General features: G+C 48.5%; 3 protein-coding genes across 3 annotated transcripts, besides 1 other annotated feature; 1 reads left to right on the forward strand and 2 right to left on the reverse strand.

Moving 5' to 3' along the window:
* Positions 1 to 14,736: part of a sequence feature (contig 1.153 11..403022(1)) that runs on past both edges of the window.
* On the forward strand, positions 2,407 to 3,487 carry ANIA_08466 (uncharacterized protein; the record flags this gene model as incomplete). The annotated part of the gene is made up of 3 exons (XM_676643.1): positions 2,407 to 2,571; positions 2,734 to 3,231; positions 3,281 to 3,487. 3 exons carry the CDS (start codon positions 2,407 to 2,409, stop codon positions 3,485 to 3,487), a joined length of 870 nt encoding a protein of 289 aa, XP_681735.1.
* On the reverse strand, positions 6,673 to 8,443 carry ANIA_08467 (sugar porter family MFS transporter; the record flags this gene model as incomplete). Its single annotated transcript, XM_676644.2, has 4 exons — positions 6,673 to 7,645; positions 7,703 to 7,951; positions 8,013 to 8,268; positions 8,323 to 8,443. 4 exons carry the CDS (start codon positions 8,441 to 8,443, stop codon positions 6,673 to 6,675), a joined length of 1,599 nt encoding a protein of 532 aa, XP_681736.2.
* Positions 9,770 to 13,967, reverse strand: ANIA_08468 (uncharacterized protein; the record flags this gene model as incomplete). The annotated part of the gene is made up of 3 exons (XM_676645.1): positions 9,770 to 11,848; positions 11,896 to 13,492; positions 13,549 to 13,967. The coding sequence occupies 3 exons, from the start codon at positions 13,965 to 13,967 to the stop codon at positions 9,770 to 9,772; spliced, it is 4,095 nt and encodes a 1,364-aa protein (XP_681737.1).

Raw genomic sequence — 14,736 nt, forward strand, 5'->3', positions numbered from 1 at the left:
CTTTATGGTTATACGACAGGCACATTGCATTCAACTAGAAATAGACTATAAAGTAATCAAGGAGTATCTCACCTTGTGCTCCCCGAGAACTCCCATACTACGATACATGTATATTATGCTAATCCCCTTCCGTATACGGCTAGGGTTCAGTAGTGGGATGTGTTTGGTTGAATTGTCATGGTTTTATTTGACCTTCTCTCCTCCATAAGGCAGCTAATGAAAATGGTTTCAGGCAAACATTCAGGCACGGCGAGGAGTTCCAGTCAATGAAGCTCACGGTAGCAGCCATTATCCTCGACTGATTTCAAACAGTCAGGAAGAGAGACGACAGACGAGGACCGCCGGATGAATCGAGACGCAGGATCTCACCAAAACGTCCATTATGCTAGCAGAGAAGAGTGACTGAGAGTAAGGCCAGTCTCAGCTTGCTTTGTATAGCTGTAAACTGAGTGTCTGCTGGGAGCTATAAAAGTCCCCAAGGGATATTTGAGACGCTGCGTCAGTTATCCTGGCGGCGTCATTGCAAGTCGTAGCCCAAGCTCGGAAGCTATCTGTGATACATAGCATTGCAAAGCAGCGTCCCTAAGAGTCACACACTCCTTAGCTCTGCATTCTGACAAATGGGCTGATGAGACTTGGGGGTTTCATCTGTGTTGTGTGAGGAAGCAATCAAACACAGCAGAGACCACGCTAGTACTATGCAGTGCCTGATGCATATGACACTGTCCTAATCAGGCACTACAACTGTTTGATGAGTCGCTCAAGACAAAAGAAAGCAGAACACTTGCTGCTATCTTTCCAAGTGCATTTTCTGGCTTTCCAGAACGCTTCTTGTCTGTATGACGCAAATCTTGCTTTCATGGTTCGCAGAACGCCGAGTGGTTCTTGAACTGACCCTAGAACCGGCTCTTTTCAGGCCCATCTCGCTGCCCGCTCAAAGAACGTCACAAGATAACAGCCGCACCAGGAGACAGACCGGGTACGGAGGATTAGAAGGGTCGCCTGATAGCGCCAGCAGACCCACGAGAGCTGTGGATAGGACACAGGGAAGGGCTAGCGGGTCTGGCAAGTTGTGGGAGGTTTATGCTGCCGGGCCAGAAGCAAAATCCAATCATTTCACCCCACCCTCCTATTTTCGCGATCAAAAGCCGAAAGCGAAACGAGCTGATTCGTCGGTACGAGGTTGACCGTGTCCAGTCTGCTATCGTTACCAAAACCCCAAGCGTTGATAAGGAGATGAGGTCGTAGGCTGCCTACAAGGATTCTCTCAATGAGAAGCTGATACTGACGAATCAAGAGACTGTACCTCCTTATGGCGATGCATCCCATTGCAGCTGCTATTGTCCTCCATATCGCGGATGCCGTCCATGCTATCGTACTTTACAGCAAACCTCACGCGCACTTAGCCAATGTGACACGAAGTTGGCTCAATTGCGTCAGGAGGCGATAGGGCTTGAATTCAAGGCTGGGTTCACCTACCGCACGGTTGAAACGCTATCGCGGATATTTACATGATCCAGAGACGGTCTTCGCCATCAAAAATGAAGAGAATAGGCTGGTTATCACTATCATGGACAATATACTTATTATCAATCTATGAATTGAAGGAACGGATCGAACCTTGCGCCCATTTGGCCGCTTGTTCCTCATTCCGGCTCCTCTTGTGAATATAATCTTGCTACCTAGTGGATACCACAGTAAACGTTTGACATATTACACCATAAACTAATCAAAGCCAAGGTATCACCAATCTCCTGCGTACATAGGCGGGCACCTTGGTGACACCCAACCCCAATTCAACTGATCCAAGGCGTGCCTTGGAGTATACAATGCACAGCTATTACGTGGGGAAAGTTAGTCGTACTGTGCCAACTATACAACTCGCTTCACACAGCATGCCAAAAGTGAACTCTTGGTCTTGGTGCCAGCATATTAGTACCCAACATGGTTTTTCCCGTACAACAGCCAGGATGAGGCGGGAGTCTATACGGTCTTTCTGAAGGGGCTTATAACCCTACTAAGTCGCAAGTTTCATGCCACACTATCCCGCCCCATTGTATAGCCGTATTACAACGATGTCTTTTAACGCGAACATGAGATCTCTAAGCTCGGCTTCAAAGCCTTGTAATGAAACGGCGCGTGGTCTTCCGCTTTTCGTGAAACATTATACCCGATGACGGGAAGCACAAACATAGCACGGATGCAGCAAGCTTGCTCCCAGATATAGACCAGTTTGATTGAATGTTACAGTACATCGATCCGGATCGGGCACCCGTGTTCTGTTATGCTGTGACCCAGGGCCAGCAGTAAGGGGTATATTAGACGTCGCCCATCCCCTGCTACTTCCGCCAAAAGCCAGGCACTGACCGTTCATTCTCTCGTTACTTTGCCGCATTATCAACTATGATGGCCATCTCACTTAGGCTTAATCTTCTACCTACCCTTCTGCTTGCCCTGCAGAGCAGTGCCATTCGCTTGGATGCTCGGGAACCACCCGCTGATTGCTCCACGAACAGGACCTATACTGCAGTTTCTGGAGATACCTGCGCAAAGATCGCAAGTGCGCATAGCGTTCCACGGGGCTTATTGGTCGCGATTAATCACGTTCGGCCCGACTGTGCTGACCTGAGAGGTAGTACCAAACCTCCGCGCTTCAGGCCCTGATATGCTAACCAGGATACAGTCGGCCAAGTTTTATGCTTACCTGAGCCTTGTAAGCTGTACCCTGTACAGCCTGGGGCATTATGCATGGACATTGCGGCGGCCAACTCTCTCAGCATTCAGGAACTTCTCGAGTGGAACACATACATCAATCCCGAATGTACGAACCTCCAGGCTGGTGACGAGGTCTGCGTGGCCCTACCAACCCCTTCACCGACTACAACATTTGTTGCTTCCCCGACGACGTTACAAAAAAGGGGTTACGCTACTTCGATCGTAGAGCCACCTGGTCCTGTCCCTCACGGGACGACGAAGAACTGTGGGCTATACTATGGAGTAAAACCGGGCGATTTCTGTGACTCGATTGCCGACCGATTCAGCATTGACTATCAGCTCTTCAGGGATATCAACCCAGCCATTGACGCTGATTGCACGAATCTTGTCCCGGGTCTCTACTACTGCGTCTCTCCAACCCGGGACTGGGACCAGACAACGACTACCATCTCGACTTCGACGTACGCTTCTGCGCCTGCGCCCACGACAAGTGGAACTACTTCTAATTGTTACGAGGTAGGCAAGTTCGGCTAATCCATTGCCAATCTACTAACATTGTTCTTAGTGGTACGTTGTTCACTCTGGAGACACCTGTAACCAAATCGCGTCGATCTATGGCATTTCCGTCCAGGAGTTACGGCTCTGGAACCCAAGCCTCAGACAGGACTGCTCAAACCTGAGACCCGGCCACGCGTATTGTGTCCATGGAGAGCTCCCGAGTGTTCCGACTCCGCACTCGACTCCCGCACAGCCTACACCAGACTTCTCTTAAATCAGGGTAAAGACGGATATTTCGAACGTGGATTTGCTGTTCTTGAGATCCAGTTCCCGCAGTCGCCGTTTTTGATAGAGCCCGTCTCTTGTTGGATGGGATTGAGTCTTGAAAATACGGAGGATCTGAAATATTTGGTGATTTCCGCAGCTTAGGGTTCGCAACTACAATGTTCAAAACTGAGATAGGAGTTACACTTTTCAATTAGCCGGGGTCTAAGATCCTGGATCACGGCTTGACATCTTATGGCCTAGTCACGTCCCGTGGCGTAGGTATAATCCTTCCTGCATCAACAGTATACGACATCACCCCGAAAGTTACCTAAGTATGCATTTATACTGTGCAGAAACTATGAATTAGGATGGAACAGTTAATAATACCCCCTTCCCATTTTCGTGCTCTAGAAGCTAGTTGTTAAACCCTTTATTGTAACCATTAACGAGAATACTTCTTCAAGAAAACAAGTGGGTTTTTCAATCAAAATAAACTTAGCACATATATCTAGTCAGTTATTGCCTCTTCATTTCGAGATTCGAGCTGGAGGGCTTGATCTCACCGCGGTTGCACTTAATTGGATAGGCAACTGCGATTCTCTGCACGACAGAACGCCGTGTCCAGCCCTGCTTTCAACAGACCGTTAGGGTATCTAACCGTTTAGCGCCGTTATCCGGACAGAGAGGAGACGCTCTTACCAGGCTTCATGTAGGTAGTGGCACCACTAGGGAAATCCTGACTAGTGCTTATGTGAGTTCATACTCAGTCAACATATAGAAACCTTCTATATCAGCCTGCCGGTCTGCCCGGGTCGTAAGATGACATCGCCGGTTTTTTAGTTTTTGATCAATCTTATCAGATCTGGGGAGAAATCTTGAAAGGCGCCGAAAACCGGAGGATATCTGGTGCGTAGTACTGGGCTGAATAACATGGAGTTTTTGTGAGGGCTCTGTGCCGGAATTTATATAATCACCCTGAGAACCTTCTATAAAATTCTTTTAAGCAATTGAAGAAACATGAAGTCCACTAACCCCCCTACGGACGCTTCCTCCAATGACCGCATAGGAGCAATTACCCCTACACAAGCGAACATTGAACCAAACCCGGTCACCATTCAACATAACTACACAAAAGAAAACGACATCGATGCCTATTTTGTCTCTTTCACTTCTTTGTCCGACCGAATCGACCCGAAGAACTGGCCAAGGGGCAAGAAATGGGCCGTGACCGATGTCCTCTCCGCGACGGGCTTCAATCGGATCATGGTCTCCACGATCATGGCGCCGGCGCTGTCTTTAATCTCCCAGGAACTTAATAAATCCTCCACTGAATCAGCAATGGCGCTATCAATCTACCTCCTAGCAACCGCAATCGGGCACCTGATGATCGGAGCATTGTCCGAAGTCTACGGCCGAAAACCGATGCTTCACGCCAGCAATATCTGGTTCCTCGTGTAGAACCTAGTATGCGGGTTCGCGAATAGTAAGAAGTTGCTCATTGCGGCGGGGTTCGGGGCGAGTACGATCTTGCGCTTGCCAGCGGGGTGTTACGGGATATCTGGCATGATCAAGAACGGGGCCGGAGTTTAGGAGCGTACCTGCTAATTCGTTTATTGGGGGCTGCTGTTGGTACCGTTCACCATTTATCACTCACTATCTGGCCTTGTGAGTTGCTGACGCAGGTGCAGGACCTAGCATCGGTGGCTTCATGGCCGGCCGCACAACCTGGCGATGGATGTTTTGGTCGACGTCAGTTTTCCAGGCTATCATGATCCTCGTCTCGTTCGTGTCTTCGACGCGACCCACGCACCGACTATCCTGACGAAGCAGTCAGAGATGCTGCGCCGTGACACGGGGAAACTAAATGCCTACCAAACAGCAGCTATTGCTGCTGTGCGCATGATGTACTCCCAGCCAGCCTGGACCAAGCAATAAATCATTGACTGGCTGACTGGTACTTCGCCTGTAGGCTGGCGCTTTGCTGCGAGCTGCATCTCAAGAGAATGTTATCTTAGCTTTGAGCGCAAAGATGGTACGGCTTGCATATCCTAGCCATGACATGAATCTGGAAGCGACCGGTACTGTTCGATAACTAGTCTTCGGCTCTAGATAACGGCCAGGTCCCTTACTTTCTAACCTAAACCCCTAATATCTCTTCCTCATCCTTCTTCTCAACCTCCCCCAACGCACCAAAGCACAAATGGTGCGGGAACCCCAAGTACCAAACCTGCAATCGCTAGCGTGCTATTTGCCCACCCATATCCTAGAACAGTATACATTCTGGGAGCAAGCAGCGGGAACAAATGCTGTTAAGTTCCGCAGCAACTGGCTAACGGCCGCAGCACTACTAGTGTGCTGAGGGTATGTCTCAATAATATATGCTTGCATTGGCATCCCAGTACTCTGCAGCCCGAATAGCGCAATGAAAGTACCCAAATCAACGACGGCCCAGTGCAGTCTGTACGCGGCGGCCCAGCCGTAAAAAAAACAGACCGTCCGGGGCCAGGAGGGCGCCAAAGAGGGTGAGTGGGAGACGTGATTCAGGATCCGGAGTGCAAGATGGCTCCGCCGCTTGTAATGCATGTCCATGAGCAAGGCAGTGGCTTGGTTCCCGGCCATATCACCCAGGGCAGTTGCGATGTAATGCAATCCGCTAAGCTCAACGCTGACACCATACTGGTCGATCCACAGAGAGGAGAACGTCGAGAGAACAATGTACAGGATGCCATAGTCAAAAGCGGAGATGATACTATCGATCTGTATTTAGGGTGAGAGATTAGAAGGCGCAGAGGCCGCGTGAAGGCCTTTCCCAAGACGGACCAAGGCGATCTATCTCTACGGACCCGTTCTTCGACTGTCTGATACCGTGGGTCACTGCAGCAGGTCGAAAGCAAGATGTTGGTCAATCATCATACACTGAATCGAGTATGTCCCACCTAATTTTATAGAGGATCGAGCCATCTAGTCAGTAGGAAACTTTCAATCACAAATTATACTCCTAAAGGCTTGTTTCATACCATACTGCGGACACACTAGCTCGGTTTACACTGTACTGGGTCTTTCAAGCTATTTTTCTACAAGGTTCAACCTGGAAACGTCTACGCAAGGTCACGATAAAACTAGCTATGGTCAATTGACTGGTGTGAATGGGTACTATGATCACGACCTAGTCTTTAAAGAGTGATTTGCCATCTAGCTATACGTTTGGGGTTCAGATTTTATAACCTCCTCGACTTCCATTGATATCCCCTTTGCATTCTTCTGCAGCTCCTCATCCTCATGCTGGATATATTTGAGCGGCCGCTTGACGCAAGTCGCATCAGGGTCCCCTGTAACAACCAGGGATGGGTTAGTACGATAATAAGAATCCAGGTCTTCCAGCGTGCGGTTTGCGGTTTCCGGGTATAAAAAGTAAATGACCGGCAGGAAGCCGGCATTAAAGATTGTCCAGACGATCCAAAATCTCCAGCCGATATTCTGAATACCGATGGGAGTGATTTCCACGACGACAAAGTTGGTCATCCAGTTTGTGGCCGTGGCGACAGCGGCGCCCTTATTCCGCATAGGAAGCGAATTGATCTCAGTTGGGTAGAGCCACGGAACACCTAGCATACCCATTCCAAAAGAGATGAAGTAGAGGAAGAAGAATGCAATCGAGGCCGAGGCGATCTTTTCTTTGTCAGGGCTTGTCTCCGCGTACCGCAGCAGGATGGTGATGACGAGGAATGAAAAGCCCTGCCCGGCAGTAGAGAAGAGCATCAGCCCTCTTCGGCCCCAGCGTTCGACCAACGGCACGGCAAGGCAGGTGAAGAGCAGATACGATACTGAATTGCACGCAGATAAAAGCCGGGCCATACTCTCCGACAAGCCGACCGCGTTGATGAGAATGAGCGGCATGTAGTAGGACATGATGTTGATTCCTTCGAATTGCTGCATGAACTGTGTGCCGGCGCCCAGGAGGAGCCGTCGAAGGCTTTTGGTATCGTTAGTTCCCTTTTTGCGAAGGAAGAGTTCGGTCCAGGTAGGCGCATTCTCCCGTTCGTACTGGACACTGAAGCGAATCTCATTGCGCTGCGTCAGGATATAGGAATCAGTTACGGGCTTGTCCTCAATCGCGGCCAGTATCTCTACTGCTTCTTTTTCACGGCCCTGTTCCATGAGCCATCTAAAGATCGTCAGCCTTGGTTCCAAGAAAGAAACAGACACTCTAATACACGCGTACCTAGGTGACTCGGGAAGCCAGGGGACCGTTGCAAAGAGAATGACAATGAAGACAAATTGGAAGGCGATAGGGAACCGCCATGCCACCGCGCCTCCACGGAACGAGAGCCCATAGTTGATCCAATTCACCAAAGAGAAGCCGGCGATGTTCATTACCAGCTCGAAGATGACCAACTTCCCTCTCCACTTGTGGTGCGCGGTTTCGGTCTGCCAGACAGGGGCCGTCGTGGTATTGATACCGTTTCCTATACTGGACCCCAGAATCTCAGTATTAGACGGTTTTGAACTCGAGGGAGGCATAAATAGCATACCCAAGGACGATCCGACCAACAAACATCTGGGCGAGACTGTATGAGCTCGCCTTGATAATAGTTCCAATTGCCATGATCGTCGTTCCCAGCAAAATAGCCTTCTTCCGCCCAAGCCGCTCGCCACATGTAAAGGCAGCAATCGCGCCAAAGAAACAGCCAATATCGTAAATTGCGGTCACTGTCGAAAGCACTTGGGTTCTTGAGGGTCCGACTAGGTCGTGGAGCTCGAGAAAGTCCTGCGTCACTGTCACTCCGCCTGTGATCGTTTATCAGCTGTTGCTCTAATTCACCCCTGTTCAAAGCGACATACTAAACACGCCTTGATCGTAACCAAAAAGGGTCATGTCAGTAGCACATGCCACTGTGAGCCAAAAGGTGAGCCAGCCTCCACGAAGCCCGAAAAATGGCTTTTTAGCGTCTGGTGAGCCCATGGTAATTGGAATGCCAATACTAAGGCTTGACCACGGCGGACGCCTTCCATAAGGACGAGACGGCTCGCCCCCAATATTTATTCTTACCTCCCCACACTCGCGCTAGAGCGTGGGGGATTCTGCGGGGTATATAGCCGGAATACGGGATTTAACCGGCTCCAAGATAGCGGGCTGTTGATGACAATACGGGTAATTCGGCGGGGAAGAGCATGCCGATCCCATTCAAAAACTTTGGAAACCAATCATTGTTGACTTTCGTTCCCGACGTTGAGGTATTTTTCCGAACTCGGGTATATCCACGAGCATGCCAGCTGGATAAGGAACAAAAACGCACATGTTGGGATTAGTCTTGATGACACCCTGGAAGCGTTTCTCATTGAATCATTCTGTTGATGTAACTCGAATACTAAAGAATCTCGTTACCAGGTTCATATTTTCAGAACTGACCGACGTAAGAGTGTACGGTAGGATGTGGATATGGGTGTGAGTTGCGTTGTTTTGACTGACGAATCTCCACCTGTGACCATTACTTAGTACATCTCTTACGAATAGCAGTATCGAACTCGAATACAGGAAATTATTCAGCACGAAGAAGTAACAGGCTTTGGACGATACAGTACACTTTAACGAGTTATCAATCTTTCTTCGGATATTTTTCGAACGGTCCAATCCAATGATCGAACAATGGGTCGGAATTTACTAAATATGCAGGTAAATGAGGCCTTTCAACCTCAAAAAGGTATCATGGATCAGCAAACTCTAAGCTAGGAAGTAAAGCACTATAAATGCACTCTTCTATAAAAATTGATGAAAAATGGCCGAATAGGGACAGTGGCTGCGTACATCGTAAATCTGCAACAGCTCTCATTAATAATCAAAGTCAATGATCACCAACTGTTCAGCTTCTAATTGATGCTAGATATGTATATTTTCTTCTCCTTCGCAAAACTTGTTCAAGCTATGGTGCCTGATATGGCGATCCGAGGTCGGTGGCACATTCTGTCTTATGCGACACTAAGGCGATGATCTACGAAAGTGGAATAATTCAAAACATCTTCAAAGATTGCTGTTGTGAAATATATTCATGCAGCTTAAAGACATCTTTGTGTCTGAGCAAAGCCGACAGGGCACGTTAATATAACTCATCAAAGGCATGTGTCCTCTAGCCAGCCACAGCTCCAAAGAGATGGCAGTGGGGGAACGAGCTCTGCTCGAGGAAGCTGGTAGAAATGTCCTGTGTATTCTTCCAATAAAAATGATACAGATATACTAAACTTCCCAGACCCTCCTTCTGGAAAAGAAATCAGAAAATGAAAGAACTGTCGCCTAGGTTTCCTCTGACTCGATCAAGAATCTTGGCCCTTGGATAAAAGAAACCCTCCCAGACGAATGACCGAGGACAAGTACTCCATCATTCACGGAAATGCAGAACGGCTGATATGACTGTGGTAGCCAAAGTATCCTTTTCTCCTGAAGACAAAGCCATTGATCAAGGAATATAGATATCCCAGCTCCCGTTCGGGACCAGACCCATTTGGAATGGCCTTTAAGAGCCTGCAACAGCTCCCCCGTGGCGGGATCCCAGATCTTGGTGTCGAAAATATCGACGGATGCTAGTCGATTTCCGTCCGGCGAGAAGGCAACTGACCCAGCTGATTCATCAGGGTCATTAAGGGTCTGCAGCAGCTCACCTGTGACAGGGTCCCAAAGCTTTATAGTTTCGCCATAAGAGCTGGATGCTAGTAGCTTGCCATCTGGTGAGAAGGCCACCGACTCAACCCATTTAGAATGGCCTTCGAAGATCTGCAGCAGCTCGCCCGTGGCGGGATCCCAGAGCTTGGCGGTTTGGTCGTAAGAGCCGGATGCTAGTAGCTTGCCATCTGGTGAGAATACCACCGATTGAATACGGTCAGAATGGCCTTCAAGGGTCTGCAACAGCTCGCCTGTGGCGGAATCCCAGAGCTTGATGGTGCTGTCATAATAGCCAGATGCTAGTTGCTTTCCATCTGGTGAAAATGCCACCGAGTCAACCCAATCAGATCGGCCTGTAAGAGTCTGCTGCAGCTCGCCCGTTAAGGGGTTCCAGAGTTTGATGGTGCCGTCATAAGAGTTGGATGCTAGTAACTTGCCATCCGGTGAGAAGGTCACTGACCGAACTCCTTGGGAATGGCCTTCAAGAGTCCGCTGCAGCTCGCCCGTGGCGGAGTCCCACAGCTTGATGGTGCTGTCAAGTGAGCTGGATGCCAGTTGCTTGTCATCTGGTGAGAAGGCTACTGCATGAACACTGCGAGAATGGTCCTCAAGGCTTTGCTGCAGCTCGCTCGTAGCAAGGTCCCAGAGCTTTATGGTGTTATCGTCAGAGCCGGATACTAGATGCTTGCCATCTGGTGAGAATGCTACTGCCCGAATCCAAAGATCATGGCCTTTAAAGGTCTGCTGCAGCTCGCCCGTGGTGGAGTTCCAGAGCTTGATGGTGGTGTCACTAGAGCTGGATGCTAGTTGCTTGCCATCTGGTGAGAAGGCCACTGACCGCACTGACTGAGAATGACCTTCAAGAGTCTGCAGCAGCTCGCCCGTGGCAGGGTTCCAGAGTTTGACGGTGTTTTTCTCAGAGCCAGATGCTAATTTCTTGCCATCTGGTGAAAAGGCCACCGATTTAACCCAACCGGATCGGCCTTCAAGGCTCTGCTGCAGCTCGCCCGTTGCGGGGTTCCAGACTTTGATGGTGCTGTCAAGGGAGCTGGATGCCAATAGCTTGCCATCTGGCGAGAATGCCACTGACCGAACTGATTGAGAATGGCTGTCAAGGGTCTGTTGCAGCTCGCCCGTAGCAAGGTCCCAGATCTTGATGGTGCTGTCATCGGAGGCGGATGCTAGTTCCTTGCCGTCTGGTGCGAAGGCCACTGACCAAATTGAATGAGGATGGCCTTCAAAAGTCTGCAGTAGCTCGCCTGTGGCAGAGTCCCAGAGATCGATGGTGTTGTCATAGGAGCCGGATGCTAGTAGCTTGCCATCTGGTGAGAAGGCCAATGACTCGACTGTTCCAGAATGGCCATCCAAGGTCTGCAGCAGCTCGCCCGTGGCAGGGTCCCAGATCTTGACGGTGTCATCATAAGAGCCGGACACTAGTTGCTTGCCATCCGGTGAGAATACCACCGACTCAACCGGTCCCAAATGGTTTTCAAGAGTCTGCTGCTCTGCACTCCAGGTCTGTTCGACCTTAGGTAACTGGGACCAGCCTGATAGATTATAGTTGAATATTCTCCTAGTGATTGAGCCTTCAGGAGAAAACATCAGGCCTGATGAGTAAAGTTGAAGGGGTGCAGTCTCTGCTAAATGTCGATTGTTGAGGACAAACCGCCTAGCATCATAGAGGAATTTTGACAGTTCGGAGTCTTTATCGTCCTGATCTTCTTATTAGTGAGGGCTGTAATTACCTGCGAATTACTTACTTGAATGCCGGATTGTAATCTACATATCGCTCTAATAACCTCGGGCATAACGCCCAGGATACTCATCACTTCCATCCAATGAAGAAAGTATTTCTTTAGGAATGAACACGCTTTTTCAACAGCCCCAGCTGGGTTCCAGCTTTGCATCATGTGCTGAGTCCAGTACCGGCACGCATATTGTAACTCTACTGGCAGATGCTCATTAACCGAGTTAGAATCGATCTCACTTCGCTGCAGTGTATCATCGGATAACATGCAAATATTCTTTTTCAACTTGCTCTCCATAACCCTGAGGCACTGATCACTAAGCTTCTGGTGGATCGCCTTTTCATCTATCCAGAACTTCTCGCTCTGCTTGTTATCCTTGGTTGTGCTGTCGAAAAGAAAATCCCGAAACGATAGATGTCGGGGTCGCACAGGCAATTCTGGGTTATCGGGTATAATTAATACAGAATGAAGGCAGTTCAACAAACTTTTGACATGGTTGGATGTGATGCTTGATTTCAAGGCAAGAAGCTGCGAGAGCGCGTTGACTGGGAGTGGAGTAGCAAGGGCGATCAACGGGCCTACTATGTCCTTGAAACTCTGATTTAATCGCGCAGCCTCCCACTCATTTTGACCAGCTAGAACTTGATTAAGCACTGGTAAGTATGTTCGAGCCATTTCTGACACATAGCTGGTTTTGTCATTCAGAACTTTCTGGAGGCGGTCCTGGGGGTCATAGGTGCTGCTAATGAAGCGACACATAGTAGCAGCAGAGATAAAAAGTGGCAGCGTCCTTGCAAGAAGGTCATTTATAGCCTCTTCACCAGGCCAATCTGCAGGAAGACCATGAGTCCCTCGAATTTGGGTGAGGGAATGCTCCAGAAAAATGGAAACATCACGAGTTGTTTCTGATGAAGGGATGCTGTGAAGATCCATGTTCTGAAGGCTGTTTTCAACAGCTTTAAAGCCAAGGCGGACTGGCAGCTCAGGTCGGCTGGTCATGAAGAATCGTAGGCGTACAGACTCTGATTCTTGGACTTGAGGTATAAGGCGCAGAAGAACCCTAATGTCATGATCATCATTTTCAGCATCTGATCGGCACTCATCCAATGCGTCAATTACAGCCACCAAAGTGATAACGGGCTCTAGATCCATAGTCATGAGGGGTTGAAGTATGAGTTTTCTGAATTGTTCCGCAGGTGCCTTTCCTGATATATAAGGATCATCTTTCACAGTTCTCTCGATCTCTAGTCCCAGGTCAGGTACAGCATTCGCCAGCTGCTGTGCAAAAGCTAGAAAAAGCGATTTCATGTTATTTCTGCCCTCTTCATTCCGTCTGAAATAAAAGCTGGCAGCGAATAACTTTCTTTCTTTGAGTTGCCTTGCTACTGTCCGAGAAATTGTTGATTTTCCAGTACCAGCTTCACCTGTTAGCCAGTATATGCATTTTCCGTGAGATGATTCCGCCCAGTTTCCAACTTGACGAAGTAACTCGGTTCTGGTTTCAGGGAAACACTCTTCATTTTTGTTCTCAAAGGAATCATGTATGGCCTCTTCCACGATTTTCAGGTCATGCAGGTCAAAATTTTGTTCAACTGGGTCAGTAAATCCCCTAAGGTAGAAGTAAGTATTCCGTAAAAGAAACAGCATATGTAATCTGCAACCCACACATGATCAATCTGCAATGCTGCCACAAAGAGTGATGTATACCTCTTTAACTGGCCAATAGCATCATCTATTTCCTGGCTCTGCAAGGGCCATTTCCAGTCTTGAAATCCCTGCCATCTGAAGGAGTTTTGCGTATTTTCTGGATTGACCTTCTTTCCCAAATTCTCAAGAACCACCTTGCAAGTTCCAACGTCATCAGATATCTTGTGAAGGGCGGCAAGTTTTTCCCTGTCGGGTCCCTGAAGCATGCCATTAAGCGACTCTAGTATTCTCATAAGTCTGGTGATCTCTTCATTTAGGTAGTTGATTTCTTTTTGGGCATTCGTGACTTTTTTAATATATTCTCCACAGACGTCTGCAAGAGCGCCAGCCAGTTGAATGACTGCAGTCACGCTGGCCGCGCATGACAGAGGATCCATCTGAAGACTTTAAGGAATGAGCAATTCAACAGTACGATAGGGCGGCTGTTTCGCGGATGAAAAAAATATAGGCCTAGGAAGTTGATGTCGTTGCCATCTATGTCAGAAATCATCGAGGGGTAAGCACTGTCAGAATGGGGCTGTGAGTATATAGCTTCTCTGATTGGTTTGTGGTTAGTAACCAATCAGTTCTCAGAGAATAAATAGGCCAAGTTACTTGTACCATCAGATTACTGCGAGATTACCACCCTGGATTTGTATAGCTTACCTGAGTCACTAACCTTTTGGATTCAAAATTGCCTTTGGGTCAGGCCAAGTCGGCAAACCCTAAAGTCCACTTATCTGATGCGGTCATAACGTGCCTCCCATTCCCTGGCCGAACATGTCATGTTAGAGCTCGCCTCTCCGTCAAGACTTATATTCTTTGTATGCATAATTAACATAGATGTTGTGAACGCTCAATGGGAAAGGGCAGAAGGAAGCTGTATCAACTACACGAACGTAGCCTACTAAGGATCGGGCGCCATATGACGATTGATTCTCTCTTTCTTAATGACGATAAATATCCTCTTCAATCTCTCTCGGTACAATACATAGAGAGGTCAGATATTAGGCCGCTTATATCACGTGGCGTAAGCCAGGCCTCAGCGTATACTCCAGGTGTACGCGATGAAGGCCACATGACATTTCCGTATCAATAGACAATAATACTGTAATTTAGAGGGAATGACTGTCGAACATGTAATTTCTGGGGAAAGGCTGTCAAGGA

This window comes from Aspergillus nidulans, chromosome V, assembly GCF_000011425.1.
Source record: "Aspergillus nidulans FGSC A4 chromosome V".
Taxonomy (NCBI): Eukaryota; Fungi; Ascomycota; class Eurotiomycetes; order Eurotiales; family Aspergillaceae; genus Aspergillus; species Aspergillus nidulans.